We start from the raw sequence: 18,145 nt of genomic DNA on the forward strand, positions 1-18,145 counted from the left end.
TGTAAAATTTAATACTTTAATTATTAAATACAGGAATTTAAAATGTAATTGCAAAATGAAATGTAAGATTAAGTAAAAGGTAAAATAGGACAAATAGAAATTCCCACGCGAGACATAGTAGGTAAAAATCGCCCATGGGAATACATATACGTAGTTTACTATACGAATAACAATACTATAACGAATAAAAATTTCCTTCCCGCTTTGTTTAGACTTATAATAGGACTGATAACTTTAAACGTAGTTTGCGTGGTTAAAATTGGTTTATTTTTGTGTTACATCAAAAAGTCGTTTATTCAATTTTTAATTGAAAGTCTATAACTAAATTAAATTCGATAAGTCTATTATGTAGTAAAAAATATACACAGATTATATATTTTGTATGATATAAGTCTAGACTCAAGACAGTTAAGATAATGTTACAAAGTACACTTCGCCGTATAGAAAGTAGTGTATTTAATTTTAACCTCGTGTATGGATAATTATAACATGCATTTGTTTATATTAGTTTATTTACATACAGGTGTCCTTATTTTCGTATAGAAATTTACATGATATATGACTGAAAATTGTCTATATCGTGTTTCGTGTGGGAACTTAACAATATGCCAATAAGTGTGTTTGTCGTGCCAGTAATAAAATATATTGTTACTCGAAATAATGCCATATTATGGCATTGAGTAGATACAGTTTTCTAATTGAAAGTACATTTTAATGATAATTAATTTAGTTGTTTAAAAACGATTTGAATTTCTAATATCGTGAGAATCAGCTATTGATCATACTGCAAAGTCAATATTCATACTTGTAGAAAACTTAGAATAATTTTCTAAATCTATTGGGCATTGTCATGAAAGAGTTTAAAAGATGGGATATAATATTAAATTATATAATATAAATTCTCACACAAAACAGGCAATATTTCATTATTAAGCTCAGTCGGCCAGTCGTTCTTAATAGTATATCTAATCATCATCATTGCCGGTAACAAATACTGTAAATACGTATCGACGTAATCGTTCATAAATATAAAGTCATCGTTCGTCGATATCGCGCACAATAATCGCTTTGTTGCGTTTATATAGCTTTATACATAGATCGATGCGGCCGGTCATTTTCATCGCTTCTACAGCGGCTTTTCGTAAGTCCATTCCTCATATCGAAATTATTTCGATCTTTTTCACTTCTTTTATGATACACAACGGACCGTGCCACTCATATTATACGGCATATAATAATAACAGTAATAGTATAATATACGCCGCCGCGATCGTCCATTGGTAAACTTTGTCCGTCCACCCATCGTCGCCCCGTAATGGGATCATAAGAGGATTTCGATAACGCGATCGCGATGTACCGTCCGAACGGTTTCGAATGTGCATCTCGTGGGAAATATAATACCGCGCTGAAAAGTGTCTTAATAATTTCCTTGGGACTACGCGCGTAACAGCTCAATGCCGGGTATATAGTAATTTGGATAGCATTAGGTACCGTACATTCACCCTGCACAATATAAGGGATGGTGTGGATTTAGCAACGCTATTGGAAATAGTTTTACTTTATATTATATAAAATATATCAGAAAATTTATGGGTGAGGGAGGGGGTGGGAGCGAGCTCGACGAAAAGAAGAGAGTTCAAACTACTCTCTTGGACCGTATATACAATATATATATATATGTGTGTGTGTTTGATCATTCTATTTGATATAAATAAATGGATCTTAAAAGTAAAATATCATGTTCAATCGTTACGTTTAAAAGTAATACCTCCCGCGAGTCCTGTTAAGCGAAACTAAATGGTGGTTTTTGATATTAGCTAAATTTTATTATCACTGAATAATGTGCGATAAATTATAATAATATATTAAATAAGTATATCAACAAATCAATAGTAGGAAAAAAACCAAAAATATGTAATAAGCTTTTTGTGATGTGTTGGGTTATTTTTTTGTATTCTCGATGCTCGTAACAAGCGTCGCCACTTGCTTATTATAATAAAAAAAAATTGTGGGATTATTGCGAGATTAAACATTTTATTATGTTTTTATTTTCTACATCAGTTTTATATTGTCGATTTCCCTTATTAACAGCGCGTGTCTCAAAGGCATAAAGAGATAATTTAAGTTAGTGTTTTATTTAATAATTTAGGCAATGGTTTAAATCGTGAATTTAATTCAACGTGAAGTATTTAACATTTTGATATTATATATACCTATAAATATTTTAATATTTACATTTAAATATATTTTAATTTAGTCTACGATTGTTCATCATAAGTCATAACCAGTGTTGTTCAGAATTGTTGTACCGTTACTTTTGGAAAAGTTTGGCGCCCTTTTTAGTTGGTCGATTCAGTTATTTAACGGATTGAAAATTATACGAAAACCATACTAAAAACAGAACTTTTTTTTACCAAATAAAACTTTAAAAAGTATCAAGGTTAAGGAAACAAATCAATGTTACATTTTGATTTATTTAGTGTAGTTATACACTTTTTTGACATGATCTTCGTTATCAAAGCGTATGTCGAGAATAAACTAGTCGAAAACGTATAAAAAAAGTTGCAAGTATGGGATAGTCATTGTAATGTATATTTCTATTTCTTAAATAAATATAATATTTTAAACATTACTATTTTTAAGAAATGTTTATTTACAGCAAACTAAAGATTAAACAAAAAAATATCAATATTTATTATTTTTTTTTTTTGTATAAATGAATACAATAATTTTTTATTTCATTTAAATTTCATGATAATATTATGATAAGTGTTTTACCACAAATATGACGTAGATGAAAATTGTGCGTAAACCATATTTTTTCTTGATACTTTATATATATGTATACAAAATATAATATATTGAACAATACACGAATAATTAGCTTACTTGAATTTGACATACGATTTCCGAGTATGGCCAACAATGGACTAGAGCCGAAAAAGCAGCTAACGGCGTGACTAACAATCCAATGGCCAAGTCATTACAAGCCAACGAAGTCACCAAGTACCGAGGCTGAAAATGGGAACAAAATACTAGGTAAAGAAGTTATTCATTTTTATTTATTACACGTGATATATATATGGTATTCTATGTCGTAAAACGTACATAAATTACTATATAATATTATAATGCAGTCGAATAGAATATTTTACCTGTGGGTGTATAAATTTCGTATATCTGTCACTGTTGATTGTGACTATCACCATAAGATTAGCGACTAGTATGGCCACTGTAAGTAACGAGACGAATGCACTCTCTGTAATACCCGATACGGTTATGCGAAATAATAGACCGTTGGGGTAGATACGCGGATGCCAGCAACTGCTATTGTACAACAGTGGAGCTGTTAGCACTGTTGACCTGCCAGCCCTCATTTTGTTACATGGTTTTATTCTAATAAAAAAAAAAAGGAATAAGATACAAGAAGTATAGTTTAACAAAATGTCTGCTATATATGCTTAATGTATAGTACCTATCCACAATAATTTATTTAATGAATATATAATACATCAATAATATTATCGCGCATATAAAAAATGCGATGTATACTTTTATATTAATATATTAACTATAGATATTGATATAAATATATGTTACTTATTGTGTGTAGTAGGTATACATGTATTGTAAAGTTACTGTAATATGTAATAATAAATTAATTGTAGTTTAATGTCTGAGTTTATATGTATATGGCATAATACCTATTAATAATATTATTATAATATGCAGGTACCTATATTTACTATGGTCTAATCTATATGTTATAATGTTGTAGTATTGTATATTATCATATAGTATAAAAGTTGATTAAAAAAAAAAAAAATCTTTGATTCCTCGATTTTTTTTTTGCAGTATAACGAAAATACATTTTAAGTAGGTACTTTACAAATTTTGTTCTGATAGGCTGTATAACATGTAATCTTCATCCAAAACTTTGATCATTTCCGCATGTAAACCATCCGGCAAGAGTGCCAGACAGTTTCAAGTTTTAATTTTTTTAAAAGGAAAATAATGCTTTTATAATTCATTTTTTATAATGTTCTGTGGCACTTGTTTAGCTGTTTATTTTTATTTATTATTAAATATATTTAAAATAATTATGCTGTAAAATTGTTTTAGATATTCAATAACGAGTGATATGTATTTTTTATACTTAATCATTTTGGCATATTTTTTTTGCAAATATATATATATATATGTATATTGTATATATACATATATGAAGTTATGTAGGACGCTATTATATTATTATAAAAATATATGAAATCCCTATTTTTTAATATATTTAATTTTGATTATTATTATTATAATTAAAAATTAGGTAAAAAAATATTTGAATAAACATGAAAATATGCGGAAAAATGGACAGAGAAAATGGAAAATTGTATCTACATAATACTGTTATATGTGATGGGTTGGTCACATTTGGCTTGTAATCATATTCGACTCATTAATGAAAATTGTATAATAAAAATTTCAAGTGTAATTTTTTATTCAGCTTTTATTTTAATAATGATTTTTTGTTTAGTTTTAACGTATTAACCAAAGTGTTATTTACATCAAACTTCCTATCAAAAGCATACCGCACATAAAATATTTTAAGAACTTTTTAACCATAAAAAATTATTCACAAAAACATTTCAAAACCAATATAATAAACTAAATGGTTTAAATTTTTGTATTTAAACTAAAAAATTTAAATTTAAAGATAGATCAAAATAACAATAATACATTTATCGGAGAATTTTGATATAAAAATTATATTTTTTAAAAGCCCAATTTATATAAACAACCATAATAGTATATTATAATTATATAAATGGCTTTTCATATTGTAAATGTATTTAAAGATTATTTATTAGAAAAAACTAGTAATAAAAGAGAAAGAAAATAGATATCTGCTCTGCTGTACTTACAGTTGTTGGTGTACTATAAATTGTAGTACTATAGGTGTTGAGTGTACTTCGTTATTGAGTAAGTTACCAATAAAGTTTTCTTAATTTATACATTACGTATTATGTATTAAATTTGATTTTAATTATTATTATTATTATATGTTTTTTGATTTTGTGAAAAATTGAGCTGAAAATGCGTGTTATAAAATCAAACGTGATATTATAATGAATCTATATAATTTTCTAACTTTTTGATCTAAGGAAAAAAAATTCAATTTTCATTATAAAAATTAGAATAGAACAATAATTAAAAAAAAATACCGAAAATGTTTATACATAACCCAAAAATATTTTTAAGTGTTATCAGAAGCGCTTGAATTTCAAAGCATATGCTTCTTTTTTATAGGTATATGAGATAGAAATTTAATTTTTATACATAAATTTGTTTAACGTCAATACGTCATTCTGATTCCAAATAAACCAGTTTATTTTTGATTTTTTTATGTATAGATTATTTATCTACATAATAGCCTTCAATACCTATACGGTCAGTATGCATATAACATCGATGTCGACCATTTCAAAATTTAAGAGTTAGTGTTATAATTTGAAACCTCTTATTCAATTATTTTTTTAATTTAAATACATTTTTCAAATTTTTCATTTCTATAACTAGTTCTATAATTGTTGGTCATGCTTTTTTTAAAAAAGAAATATACTTCTTTTTTGCTTTTTTTAAATAGTTGTGTGCTTTTTTCGGTTGCTTATTATGCTTTAAAATCCAATCCCTAGTTGTCAGGTATAGAATAAATAAATATAATTATACATGTATATATATTAAGTAAACATTTAAAGTTTCTACGGTAATATGTATTTGAGATATATAAAAAGGAAAAAAGAAAAATTCTCATTTTTCATTTTTGATCTAATTAAGAATGAAACTACCAACAAAGTAGAAAATCTGATTATTTTTTCTAAAAAAACAAAATAAAAAGCTACATACATAATTCTAAAATTAATAAATTTATCGATCCATTCAGAATCAAAAATTGTAAGGTATATAACAATTGTTTCTAGACCAATGGCGTAATTGTTGTTTGAGTCAACATTTTCTAAAATAATGTATTATTCATTGTTTAAATCACGATAGATAATATTACAGGCAATTAAATATAATTTAACATGGTTTAAACTTATCGTATTATTTTTTCGATACATTTTTTAAAAATGTTTCTCTTAGTTTCAGATGATCTGTGTTCTGACGATTTTAATTGAAAAGACAGCATTCAAACGTTCAAAATTTAAAAGGAAAGTAATAATAATTAATATTATATTGTCTTATTACTCTTACCTATAATCTATATTTATACCGCTGATAGTTAAATACCAACGGTTTATACGTAATATTATAAATGTTTAGTAGGTACTTAACCTATATAACTTGTATATTATGCACCTCGGTAACACCATAATCGCAAATAGCTTAACATATTTCATTATTCACAACTTTAACTAAATTTAAAATGTACGATTTTATGTTAACTAAATATTGGAATAATAAAATAACTCATAATTCTAAAGTATAATATGTGTAAGTGATTTATTTAATCTAAAGCCATAATCGTAAACGTAAGACGTTTAAGTGCATACATTAAGCATATATATAATATATATGTATTATTATAAGCAAAATTAGGTATTATATTCAAAATAGCATTTTAATTTTGAAATAACTACATTCTACTACGTAACCTTATACAGTTATGTGTTGTTATTCATTAGTAATTAGTAATTACTAATACGTTTTAAACTTAATAGTCTATACTTTTGATTCTTATATTAAAAGTAGGTTATCCAGATGTGAAAAATATTTCTTATCCCGACGATTTTGTTTTAATTCTTGTTCATTCGGATTTTAGATTAATAATATTATGTTAAACGTAATTTGAAATTATTATAAACTTCTAATAATTTTATTTTTGTTTCTTTTAAAATAAAACAATAGGTACTATTATTTGTTTTAGGTCAATATAAATTGAATGCATTCGTGCATGCTAGTGCAAGTTGACGTTTTCGTAGGTAAACCGTTACTTTTAAATTATTGTGTTTCCTTTGAAATATACATTATATATTTATACTTATGAAGTCTGAAACGAGAACATATAAGACATATGCACTTGCTGTATGGCAAAGTCAACGTTTAAGTTTTATTTGGATAATAATAATATAGAATAACAGTTTGTTGCGAAAGTTTAAACATTACAATGCAATGTAAGTTTTTTTAAACGGACTCAAGTTTTTCATTCTTTAGCAATTTGTTCACAATAGATAATCAGGCTTCCTATTTTATATAGTTTGTCAACATTTGTTTTAATAAAATAGTGAATCTTCTACATTTTGTTTTAGATTTAATAAAGTATAAATAATGTGTTTTAAGCACTGGTATTGTATTGTAGTAAGTGATTTACGGTTTACCGATGATATTGTAGTTTATTATACGTATAATGAAAAATATAAAATCATAAATAATAATTAATGATTTTTGTCTAGTTTTATTTATAAATTTAATGTATAATACTATAATATATATTAAATAGATTTAATAGATTTTCACCAATAATAGTTTGAATAATTCTAAATACGAGTATAGTTATGTACTTAAACATATGTATATTATATATATTACTTATGTAATAAAAAAAAGTAAACATTACATTATGTAAGACAAAATAAAATGATAGAATATAAAAGGAATAAATGTTTTAATGAAAATCAGTTAAAACTACGAATACACAGGTAATTTTTTTGTGGTGTTAAAACTGTTTTGGTGATTTTGAAAACATAGAAAAATAAGGGTACGCAAGTATCTATCATCTATTTATAAACAATTACATAGAGTAAAGTATTATAATTTAATTTTAATTATTCGTATTATTTAACTTATTACTGTTAATTAAATATATATGAATATATTTTTATTGGTGAACAAATGCAGTATGACGGTGGTGTACTATAAGACCTGATGAGTACATAGGTATCAACTTTTAGTTCAAAATTAATGTTCAATAAAATTGCATTCAAAAGAAGATTGTGAGGTGAGCATTATAACTGGAAATCGTCAAGGTAATTTTTAAAATGGGTATAATTAGCAATTATAAAGGTATGCATTGAGAGTGATACCCAGTTTAAATGTTTTTATAATTTGCCCAACAAAAAAATAACAATAATGTATACTAACAACTTAAGCATGACAGTCGACAAATCCATAGTTTTTTTTCTCCAGGCTTGTAACAATGATTTGTGACCTATGAGAAAGTCACATTAACCCTACAGAAATATATACAACGTGGCACCATTATATTTCAAGAAGACCCTCCTCTTTTTTCGGACTTTTATTATAACTCCTCGGGTTCGTCTGTATTATATATTTTTTTTTCCTATGTAACCCGGTTATATTCACCGAATCGTATTTACGACTGTCGGCGCTCAATAAAAATGTCATCGCACTAGTAGAACACGCGTTACTTCAGTGTGAGAGGTAGTCTTAGAAAATAGAAAGAAAGAGTAAACTAGAAAAAAAAATTATCGTTTTACGAGTGGGCGGGGGGTATATTATGTGTGTACAATGCAATAATATAATGACGTTATTTTTATTATAGATAACATGGATAAATTGGAAAATGGTTATGTTTCATTTCATGAAAATAGTTCTTACAATTTACATAATAAGTTATTTATAAAATGTACTTATGTACATAAATTTATAATTATTTTAGTACAAAATTATAACCGATTTCCATTGTATACATTTAATTTAATAACCAATAAATTAACTGTTTTTTAAAAAAAGTTTTCAAGTAGGTAAGTTAATAGAGGACTATCGACTATTACAATAATAATAGAACGATGTAAATAATGAAAATATTGTGTATGCTGAATAAATATTTATTTTTATGTATTTTATTTTATACGTAAATTGTGCTATAGAGTAAACTATTTCTTTATAAAAAGTTATGGGCTTTTTATTGTGTTAAAAATTAAATGGTTAAAAAGATTTCTAGAAAACCCTCCGCGTTTAGTTATTTATTAATAAAAAATTATAACATATTCATAATATCTTCCTATAATATGTTTTAAAAGTTAAAAGTATAAAACAAAAGTGCTAAATAAACATTGAACGAAATACTTATATAATAACTATTTACATAATTATTTACCACTAATATAATCGTATAACTATATAAGTTAATATAGTAAATGGTAATATATGACTAACTTAAAGAATAAAATATAAGAAATATACTAAGTATAAAAAGTTCACATGGCATTTCAACCAATGTACTCGGGGCCTAAAATATAGCAATAATTTAAAATTTATCTAGACTAGTGAAAACTATTTTTCGATGGTAATAAAATATTATTTACGAATATATCAAAAAAAGAAAAAAAAATTATTATTATTTTGAATAAAAATTTCTATTGACTTATTGTTATATATCGTATATTAATTGAATACCTTTTAATAATATGCACTCCTGTCAAAGTTATATCTTAACGGGGTTTTATAGAGTAATAACTTCCAGCACATTTAGTCGATCGATAACACTTTATATATATTTTTTTTTTTGGACAAATGCCATTTTCAAAGAACGCTTTATAAAATAATCTAATTAACCGTAACCCTTCTTTTAAGTGCTACTAAAAATTTTCAATTGTTTTGTGCATAGGGTTAGGTTAGGTTACGATTTCTTTTTCTACGATTTGCCAATAATTATTGATAAATAAATATTTATGTTGATAGTTATCATAGCAGGTAGTTATTTTACATACGCAGAATTATAATACCTGCAAAAATATTAAACGATAAACTAAAAGATAAAGTCAAAAAGTAAAAACTTATAAGTTGGGTATTAATTATTATAGGCTATAGCTATACAGAATCTATTACAAAGTTGATAAGTGCATATACGATATTAAATAAGTATTAGTTATAAATACTTAAAGTACTAAATACGAAAAACTGTGCCTTTACGGTTTTAAAAATATTATTAGGTATAACTATTACATGTGATCATATATAGGACCCAATTGAATAACTAAAACTAATTATACTTTTTTTTTTTTATTCACAATCTATACAGTTATAAAAAAAATGTATAACAAGCTATTTTGATGATATAATAATATAATACTAGAATTTATGGATAGGCACTAAACAGTATCAACTGATTCGTTATACCTACTTATTTGACTTAGTCGAAATTACACCACGACTATTGCTTTTTAATTTTTTTTAATGTTAAAAAAAATATAGATTTAATTAGCTTATAATATTTAAATTTATATTTTATAACAATTCAAATGTTCTTTTTTATTTTCAATATAAAATTTGTTCAAAATAATTATTCGTCAATTTAACATTTCAAATAATAATTAGTAGATAATATGCAGATATAAATTTTTTTTCATTTTACCAAAAACTTTGATAACAATACCTATTATTCATAGTTTATTATTACATTGGTTTTTAAATATCTAAATTATTTGCATAATTATTTATAAGTATTTTTTTTTCTAAAATATTCATGTTGTGAAATATGTTTTAAAGATTTTTTTAATGCTATATGGTTGATTTATTATTAGTGAACTTTTTATTTTTATTTTTATAATTATTATATTTTAATTATCAATTTAATACTGTTATTTATTAATTCATTACCGGGTGGATACCAAAAGTCAAACAAAATTCTAGGGTCTTAAGGGTGTGTAGAAAGCCATGTTTCACCCTGTCAACATAAAATCTTATCCGGTTGTCTGATTTTTCTCCTTATTTTTCTTTTTTCTCGTTTTTCTTTTTTTTCCGGCCCGAATTGCAGCCAAAAAAAAATATTTCTATACATAATACAGCTCCCGAGCTCCGGTCGCGCGCGTTAGAAAGTTGTATTAGTAACTCGACGAAAAATAACAAATCGCCCCTCACCTTGGCTGGGACGCCAAATAAATTTACCCCCGAGGTCCCCCAACTACACGAGGGACATGCAGACAATCTCTGCTTTTCACCCAAGCCCCAAGTGTAATCCGTTTTTATTCGATCTCGTAAAATACTGAGGTTTTCCTCTTTCTCTTTCCATTTATTGTGGCTACAAATTATTCTGTCAGCCAAAAACGGTATAATATAATATACTTATTTATACATACATAATATTACATTGTTATATGCATTTATGCCTTTATGTGTTATTTTCATCAATATCATGACGTTAACTGTCTTAAAACAATTCTTAAATTGTGTATTTTGTTTACAAAAAAATATTAATTAAAGTACATAATAGGTCACAGGTACTTTGTATTTAAAAACACAGTTTGAAAGGTTTCATATGGTGTCAAATTCGATTAAATTCCTACTAAAACACGTATTATACGTGTATGGTATATTGGTATGTAATCAATAATTACATAACGTGAATAAATTTATTATTGTACTTATTTAAGATAGTTGAATTGTAGAAATTAATATGCAAGTTCATCATAAATACCTATAGAATGTATTAAGCATAGAATATTAAAACTGAGCTATAGATTTTTATTTTCAACCATAATACAATTATAAGACTAAAGCATAAATTAATACATTCAAGCAAAACATTCATATGCAAATAATGGGTTGTAAGGTAAACATACATTGTTGTTTAGCATAAAAGGGTAAACCGTAAGAATTAAATTTCCTTATAGTTGAGTACAATAAATAATATAAATTGGTTTGTTACTTTAAATAAAACATTCATCATCGTTGACTATTTTAAACACTATTGAACACGGCTGAATAGTAAAAAATATTTAATAAGTCACAAAGTTAGCGATGGTTAATGGGAAATGGGAAATCAATAATTTAATTTTTATTTGTAATTATTATAGTTTATACGTTTTGATAAATATTTTCATGAGCGATATCATGAAGTTTTTTAAATGTACCTATTATAATAATGCGTCTTGAACCTTATATTCGGAATTTTCAGATTATTTATTGCTTAATTCAAGTTTAAGATGTTTATAATATAACGTGATGTATTGATAAAAGTAATAATTTTAAACTGATTTAGTGACGATTTTAAACTGAAATCCAGTGTCGTAAATGACAAAGAATTACGTCAAAGAAATCGCGACTTTTTTTTTAAACATTTTAAATCCGCTTTTCATTTCCATTTAATACAATTTTGATGCTTTGCGGAAACGACAATAGGAATAGGAACTTTGATTTTTGACACGTACCTACACACATGCACACTTAAGCAAGAATATACGATTTTTTAGCTTGTATGCGAGGCGGCCAATAATCTTCGAACCACTCGTGGGGTATTAACGATATAAGTGGTTTTTCGTCTCTATTTGTCACTATCGCCGTGTCGGTTAGTGGAAAACGGAAATGAAGGACGTCGATTATTACGCCATCACCGAGACACTTGCGACCACGTCTAAGAGTTAAGACAATATATAGTTACCGGTTTAAAATAAGCAATAAGCATACTATTTAATCACTGCGACATTTGACGAGCCGACCGTCTTATAATACTACATGTACGTTCCTGACTATTATCGACAAGTTCGTATAAACAGTTTGTAAATATGTATACTATTTTATGCGTAAATATTTAAATATGTATATTGTATATAGTGGCGGAGTTCGGTGTTCGTCATCATTGACGGCGGCATGTCATTATTGCAGACCGAATCACTCAATTTGTTCGCGAGTGGCGAGATAGCTTCCACGGGAAGAGGAGGAAGTTACGCTTCGTGAGCTGTAAAGTTGCTCGGTTTATGTGACATCTCTGGGCCTTTTGTGTAACGACGAATGAATCGTGGTCTGTGATTACGTACGTGAGCGGGGGAATTCGTTACGCGTCTGGGGAATGGACTCGTAAACTGCGACGGCGTTCTCTGGGGAGAAGACTGAGCAGAAGAGAGGCGTACTCGACTGTCGCGACGGACTGAGCGTTTTAAAATCCTACAGAACTATAGTGTCGTTCTTCCACTCCCCTTGCACATATATATTATATTCCCAAAATTTGGATTGAAGTACAACATAATATACGTTTAATTGAAGACTGCAAAGACACTATAAAGTTTTTGTATTTCGTTTCTCTATAACAAATGGCACTAATCGAGAATGACATTTTTTTTTTGCTTAAATCGTTTGCTGGTTTTATTGTAAACTCGTATATAATAATAATTTGGGTTTATTTATATCTATTATCATATATAAAACTATATTTTAATACGATAACATAATAATATATTTATTTAGTAGTAGGTACGATAATGTTGCCTTCAAAGCCATGAAGTAAAAATAATATAGTTACCATTATCACAACATAATATTTATTTGAAATTATTATTAATCGTTTTAAATTGTTTGTTATTTAAAATAGTTGAAACTTGTAAATCATTAAAATCGTTAAAAAGTTTTACCAACAATAAATCTTTGAAAAAAGTAGTTAACTGGTAAAAATATTATCTATAGTACATAACATTTTTCACCAAGAAGTCCATTATTTTATGATTGTTGGCAATAATTTTATTGAACTATAAAAACTTAATCGAACTTCAGAATAATAATTGTGGTAATCAACATGAATAAGAAATATAAATTTAAACAAATGTTGTTACATTCGTCACTATCTGAAGCCTTAACGTGGTATTAAAAAAATATTCATGATAAGTATTCAAAATCTGGATTAGTTTTTGTTGTTAGTTTACATTGTTAGTTGGGTATATATGACATATAGTTGAGTAAAATATTAAAAAAAAAAAAAAAATTAGAGCTTTAAAATATCTTCTATCTTGTGACAAATCAAAATCGAACGCAGGCCTATATTATATTTTTATTTACAGGTATAGATCTATTCAAAATTGTCAATTCTCCGTGTTATTTTATTTTGCCTTCATGCCATTAAAAATATCATTTTTTGATGATACAAAATATAGAAACAGGGTTACAATTATTTTATGAAAAATTATAAACGTAAATGTAAAAAAAAAAAATGCCACTAATTCTACGACCACTACATGAGATTTTATTGGTTATACAATTATTTATAATCCTTATACAGGTTTATTTTTCAAATACAATAAACTTATTTTAATGCTTGAACTGTGTACTAGGTTAAATTAATATTTTACGTCTGAACGGAGAGATAAATATATTGGTCTTATCATGATGTGTGTTTTTGTGAGATCAAGGCTATAGCCTATTGGTCCTCAAGTTGAAAAGGGCCACGATGGGCACGATGTATCAACTCGTATTTTCGTTGCTATATATTATGGCATCAAACAAATAAATCATTTTTATAAATTTTAAAAATATATCATATGAAAATGGAATTACCTAAATATGTACTTTATCAATGAAAACCAATTATAGTGGTCGTTGCTTATCGTGTTCAACTCACAACTTTTTATCGTTATTTTTGAAAGTACTTCTCGATCCACCGAATAAAAATAATCGTTCAATGAGCAACACACTGGTATATCCAATTCACTTTGACGGCTTCTTAATATAATACATTATTATTTATTACCTATAAAATTGTTTTTAAACACGTACTTTCGGCTTTCGCAGTCGTACTGATTATAAACTGATTATGTTAGCGTAGACAGCAGAGATTTCTGTCTGTATTTGTTATTATTGTATATGTAAAACTCCGTTTAAAACTTTTTATATTTATTTGATTGATCTATTAACTGTGAAATCATAATCATGTCTTTTTGAAACATCTATCTGGTACTTTAAAACGAAGAGCTCAGAAAATTAGAAAAGATCATGAAGTCCTAAATTATCAAATTTCTTTGAACCGATTGGAACTTTACATTTTGACCGACAATGACTGAAGTCGTTCGAAAAATAGATACAAACATTGATGAAGTAAATAATATAATAAAATACATTTTTACGGTGCGTCTTTAGACGAATACTCGATTACTATTTTTTGGTGATTTTATTTGAATTTTATAAAATGTATATACAAAAAAAAAAAGTTATGGAGTAAGCAGAACAAATTATAAATAACGACGTTCCTGGCCCTAATACGAAGAACCTTTGAAAAAGATACATTTAGATGATTACCGTGCGTCTTACTACCTTGACGCGCCACCCTATTGTCTCGTATCTGCCAGGAAACTTGACAACAGACTTAAGAATACTTTTATTTTGTATTCAAAACATGTATAATTTTTTTCTCAGCTGATTTATGTCAGTTTTGGAATGGTTGGAAATTAATAAATTTCTTTATGTTAGAAGTACGAGTATTGTACCAAAAAACTATTTAGGTAAATTGTATAACGGAAATAATGCTAGTAACAATATTATAGAAATAAATTGATTAGAAAAATTTTATTTGTCAGATGTTTACTATTATGTACGTCTATATCGAAGATGAGAACTTTTGAGGATTGGAAGGAGTAGCAAACACGGAGAAAATGATCGGTGGCCATCAAATTTCTATCATACGAACTATAATGAAAAATATCGTGGTTAACATAACCGTAACGTGAATAACGGTACAAAGGCGACTATAGTAAAAGTTCTTGAACTAAAACATCACGATGTGTTGTCTCTGCTTTAAAAATTGACAACGTATTATTATAACAATATTTGTATACAGCAAATTTCCAATTTTGTGTAGTAAGCTTTCATATATTATGAGAGTGAAAGTGACCTATTATCAAATATAAAACTTAAATACACGAAAATTGTTTGTGTATTTTAAGATATTTTGATATTTAAGTCAATATGTAGAATATTCGCACTCATAACTTGTTTAAAAATTAAAATATCGTTTAGACACCCAACAAAAAATACAGATAATATTATTATATGTTTTTACTCTAAATTTGAAAATAGATCATATCACTGTTTTAATAAAGCTTATTATACGCATAATTGGTACAGCAGTTGAATACAATTTCTATATGTTGTACGTTTCGAAGACCTCTTCTCAATGTTATAATGGTGTGCGGAGTGTGGCGAAATAACACTGGAATAAGTCTTGTCCGCTTGTTTGCGGGTTATATCATTTTCGGTCCAACAAATCGCTGTTTTTTTTTTTAAAAGTTGAGAGCTGAGTTGAGCGGCGCATCCAAGTTGAGTTATACGAGTCAAGAGCTACGCGTTAAGGTAATGCGCACATGCCACACGCAGTCGATACACAGATATAAATAATTAAGTAGTTCGTCAACTCGTGGTAATAGGTAAAGTAAATATCCATCATTTGTGTAAGAAGAAGAACTATTTACCATAATGGATTGTATTACAAAACAGTTTCTGTTTGTTCTACGCATGCTTGTAATCAACATTATTATATAATTTTATTATAAAATGTATTTAATTCAAGTTTTATACATTTGTAAATTTTTAAATGATAAATAATAATATATTAATACTCTAGTTTCCACAAAGACAGAGTCCAATGACAGTTTCATCAATTTCTATAGTAATTAGTTGGTTAATAATAGTTGGTACACTTGCAATACAGCATAGTTAGTAATCTATAATTTTTTTTATTGCTACCTATGCGTACACAGGGCTGTACTAGTTTGTATAATTTTAATATAAATATTACGTTATTTCGCGTAAGTACTTAAACATGTATAATGTATATAGTATTCTTATATTTTGTATAATTGTACATTTTAACAAATTGTATTTAGTGAATCAGGGATCCAAGGTATTAGTTGTGATGTAAATCATATAGAACATAATTTAATGACTGTATGATTTATTTCATATTCAAATTCAATCATAATAAGAAAATAAATGTCAAAAAATCAATTTGTATTTTAAAAGCAATTATTATTTAAACTTAAATGTAGAGTACGTTTAAATATATATATATATATATATATCTAGGGCTGCAGTATCATAAGTAAAATATATTATTACTTTTCATTGTAAAAAACAAAAACCTTTGATAATTACCAATTTATTATATACTGTAAGTATTATTGCACTATTATATAATTTGACAATATGCGTCAATTATATTAATAAAATAATTGTATTATAATTTATTGATCGTATACACTCGCAGCTGTTTCAGTCATACGTGTTATCCGTAAATGACATAAATACGTATTTGTAGGTACATACCACATATGTATTTATATATACATAGAAGGATTTTGATATTAATTAATGACCGTTGAAATTTTTCTTCAAAAATCAAATACCGTATTTCTCCATTGTTCGTGAGTTAAATATTACAACAGACAATTATAGAAATTACAAATAGGACAAGACATTTAACGGAGATGACTTTCAAGTTTATTTTTTTAACGATGCTTAATCGATCGACAGTTTATCGCCAACATACTGCATGGCCACTACGCCAATTTCATAAATAATAGTTGATAATTATTATAATAAAACTATAATCATAATTGATAATAATTATCATAGAAGAACTACCTCTCTAGGTTTCTATCTTTGATATGGCTGAATTGATTAATAGTATAAATACTAAAGTTTGCTGAAACCATATTAACAAATATTTTCTTAAAGTTATAACAAATATTACAATATAAGCATCTATAAACTTAAACATTTCTATTTTAAAATCGTATAATAGTTAAAAATACATCTGACATAAAGTGGCTATTATTCTTAGAAATGAAGATGATTTCGCAAGACTTTGTTATTTGCTGACTCGCTGTTGTTTTAATTTTTTTTTTTTTAGTAATTTTATTTTAAAGGATTTATTATCATTTATTGTCAATATATGTATTATTTCTAATTTTGAAAAATATGATTTAATATTATCTTATATCCTATGCCATACAAAAAATATCACACACTTTGAAACCTACGAGTAAACTTAGCACATTACTACGCATAAACTTACACCATTATTTGACTCGTAGATCAGAGAATGTTAGAGGTTTAATTTTAAACGACATATAGAAAAATTTCATCTTTGATGAAATTTCTATCCCGGAAATATTCTGAAATATTCACATACTAAATTCACAAAAGAAAAATATTTAGAATATAACACATTATAAATTATTATGTACCTACTATAAAGACCATCAGACATTTTTTAACAAAATACATACTAATATTACAATATTACAATGTAAGAAAATGTCTGTTGAAAATTTAAATTTACTTTACTTTTGTACAAAAACACTTTTATAAAGTATTAATGTAAAATAATGAAAGAATGTGAATTTATATCATTTTTCTGTACCTAAGT

General features: G+C 26.4%; 1 protein-coding gene across 3 annotated transcripts in view; it reads right to left on the reverse strand.

Annotated features, from left to right (window-relative positions):
- The window catches only part of LOC114124352 (trace amine-associated receptor 1), a 53,907-nt gene that overhangs the window by 15,348 nt on the left and 20,414 nt on the right, over positions 1–18,145 (reverse strand). For all 3 annotated transcript variants that reach the window (XM_050201775.1, XM_050201774.1, XM_050201776.1), the window contains 2 exons: positions 3,156–3,396; positions 2,890–3,015 (listed from right to left, as the gene is read on the reverse strand). In XM_050201775.1, the coding sequence (XP_050057732.1) occupies positions 2,890–3,015; positions 3,156–3,377 (348 nt within the window). In that variant the 5' untranslated portion in view covers positions 3,378–3,396. The remainder of the gene's footprint in view (positions 1–2,889; positions 3,016–3,155; positions 3,397–18,145) is intronic.

Source organism: Aphis gossypii, chromosome 2 (assembly GCF_020184175.1).
Source record: "Aphis gossypii isolate Hap1 chromosome 2, ASM2018417v2, whole genome shotgun sequence".
Lineage (NCBI taxonomy): Eukaryota > Metazoa > Arthropoda > Insecta > Hemiptera > Aphididae > Aphis > Aphis gossypii.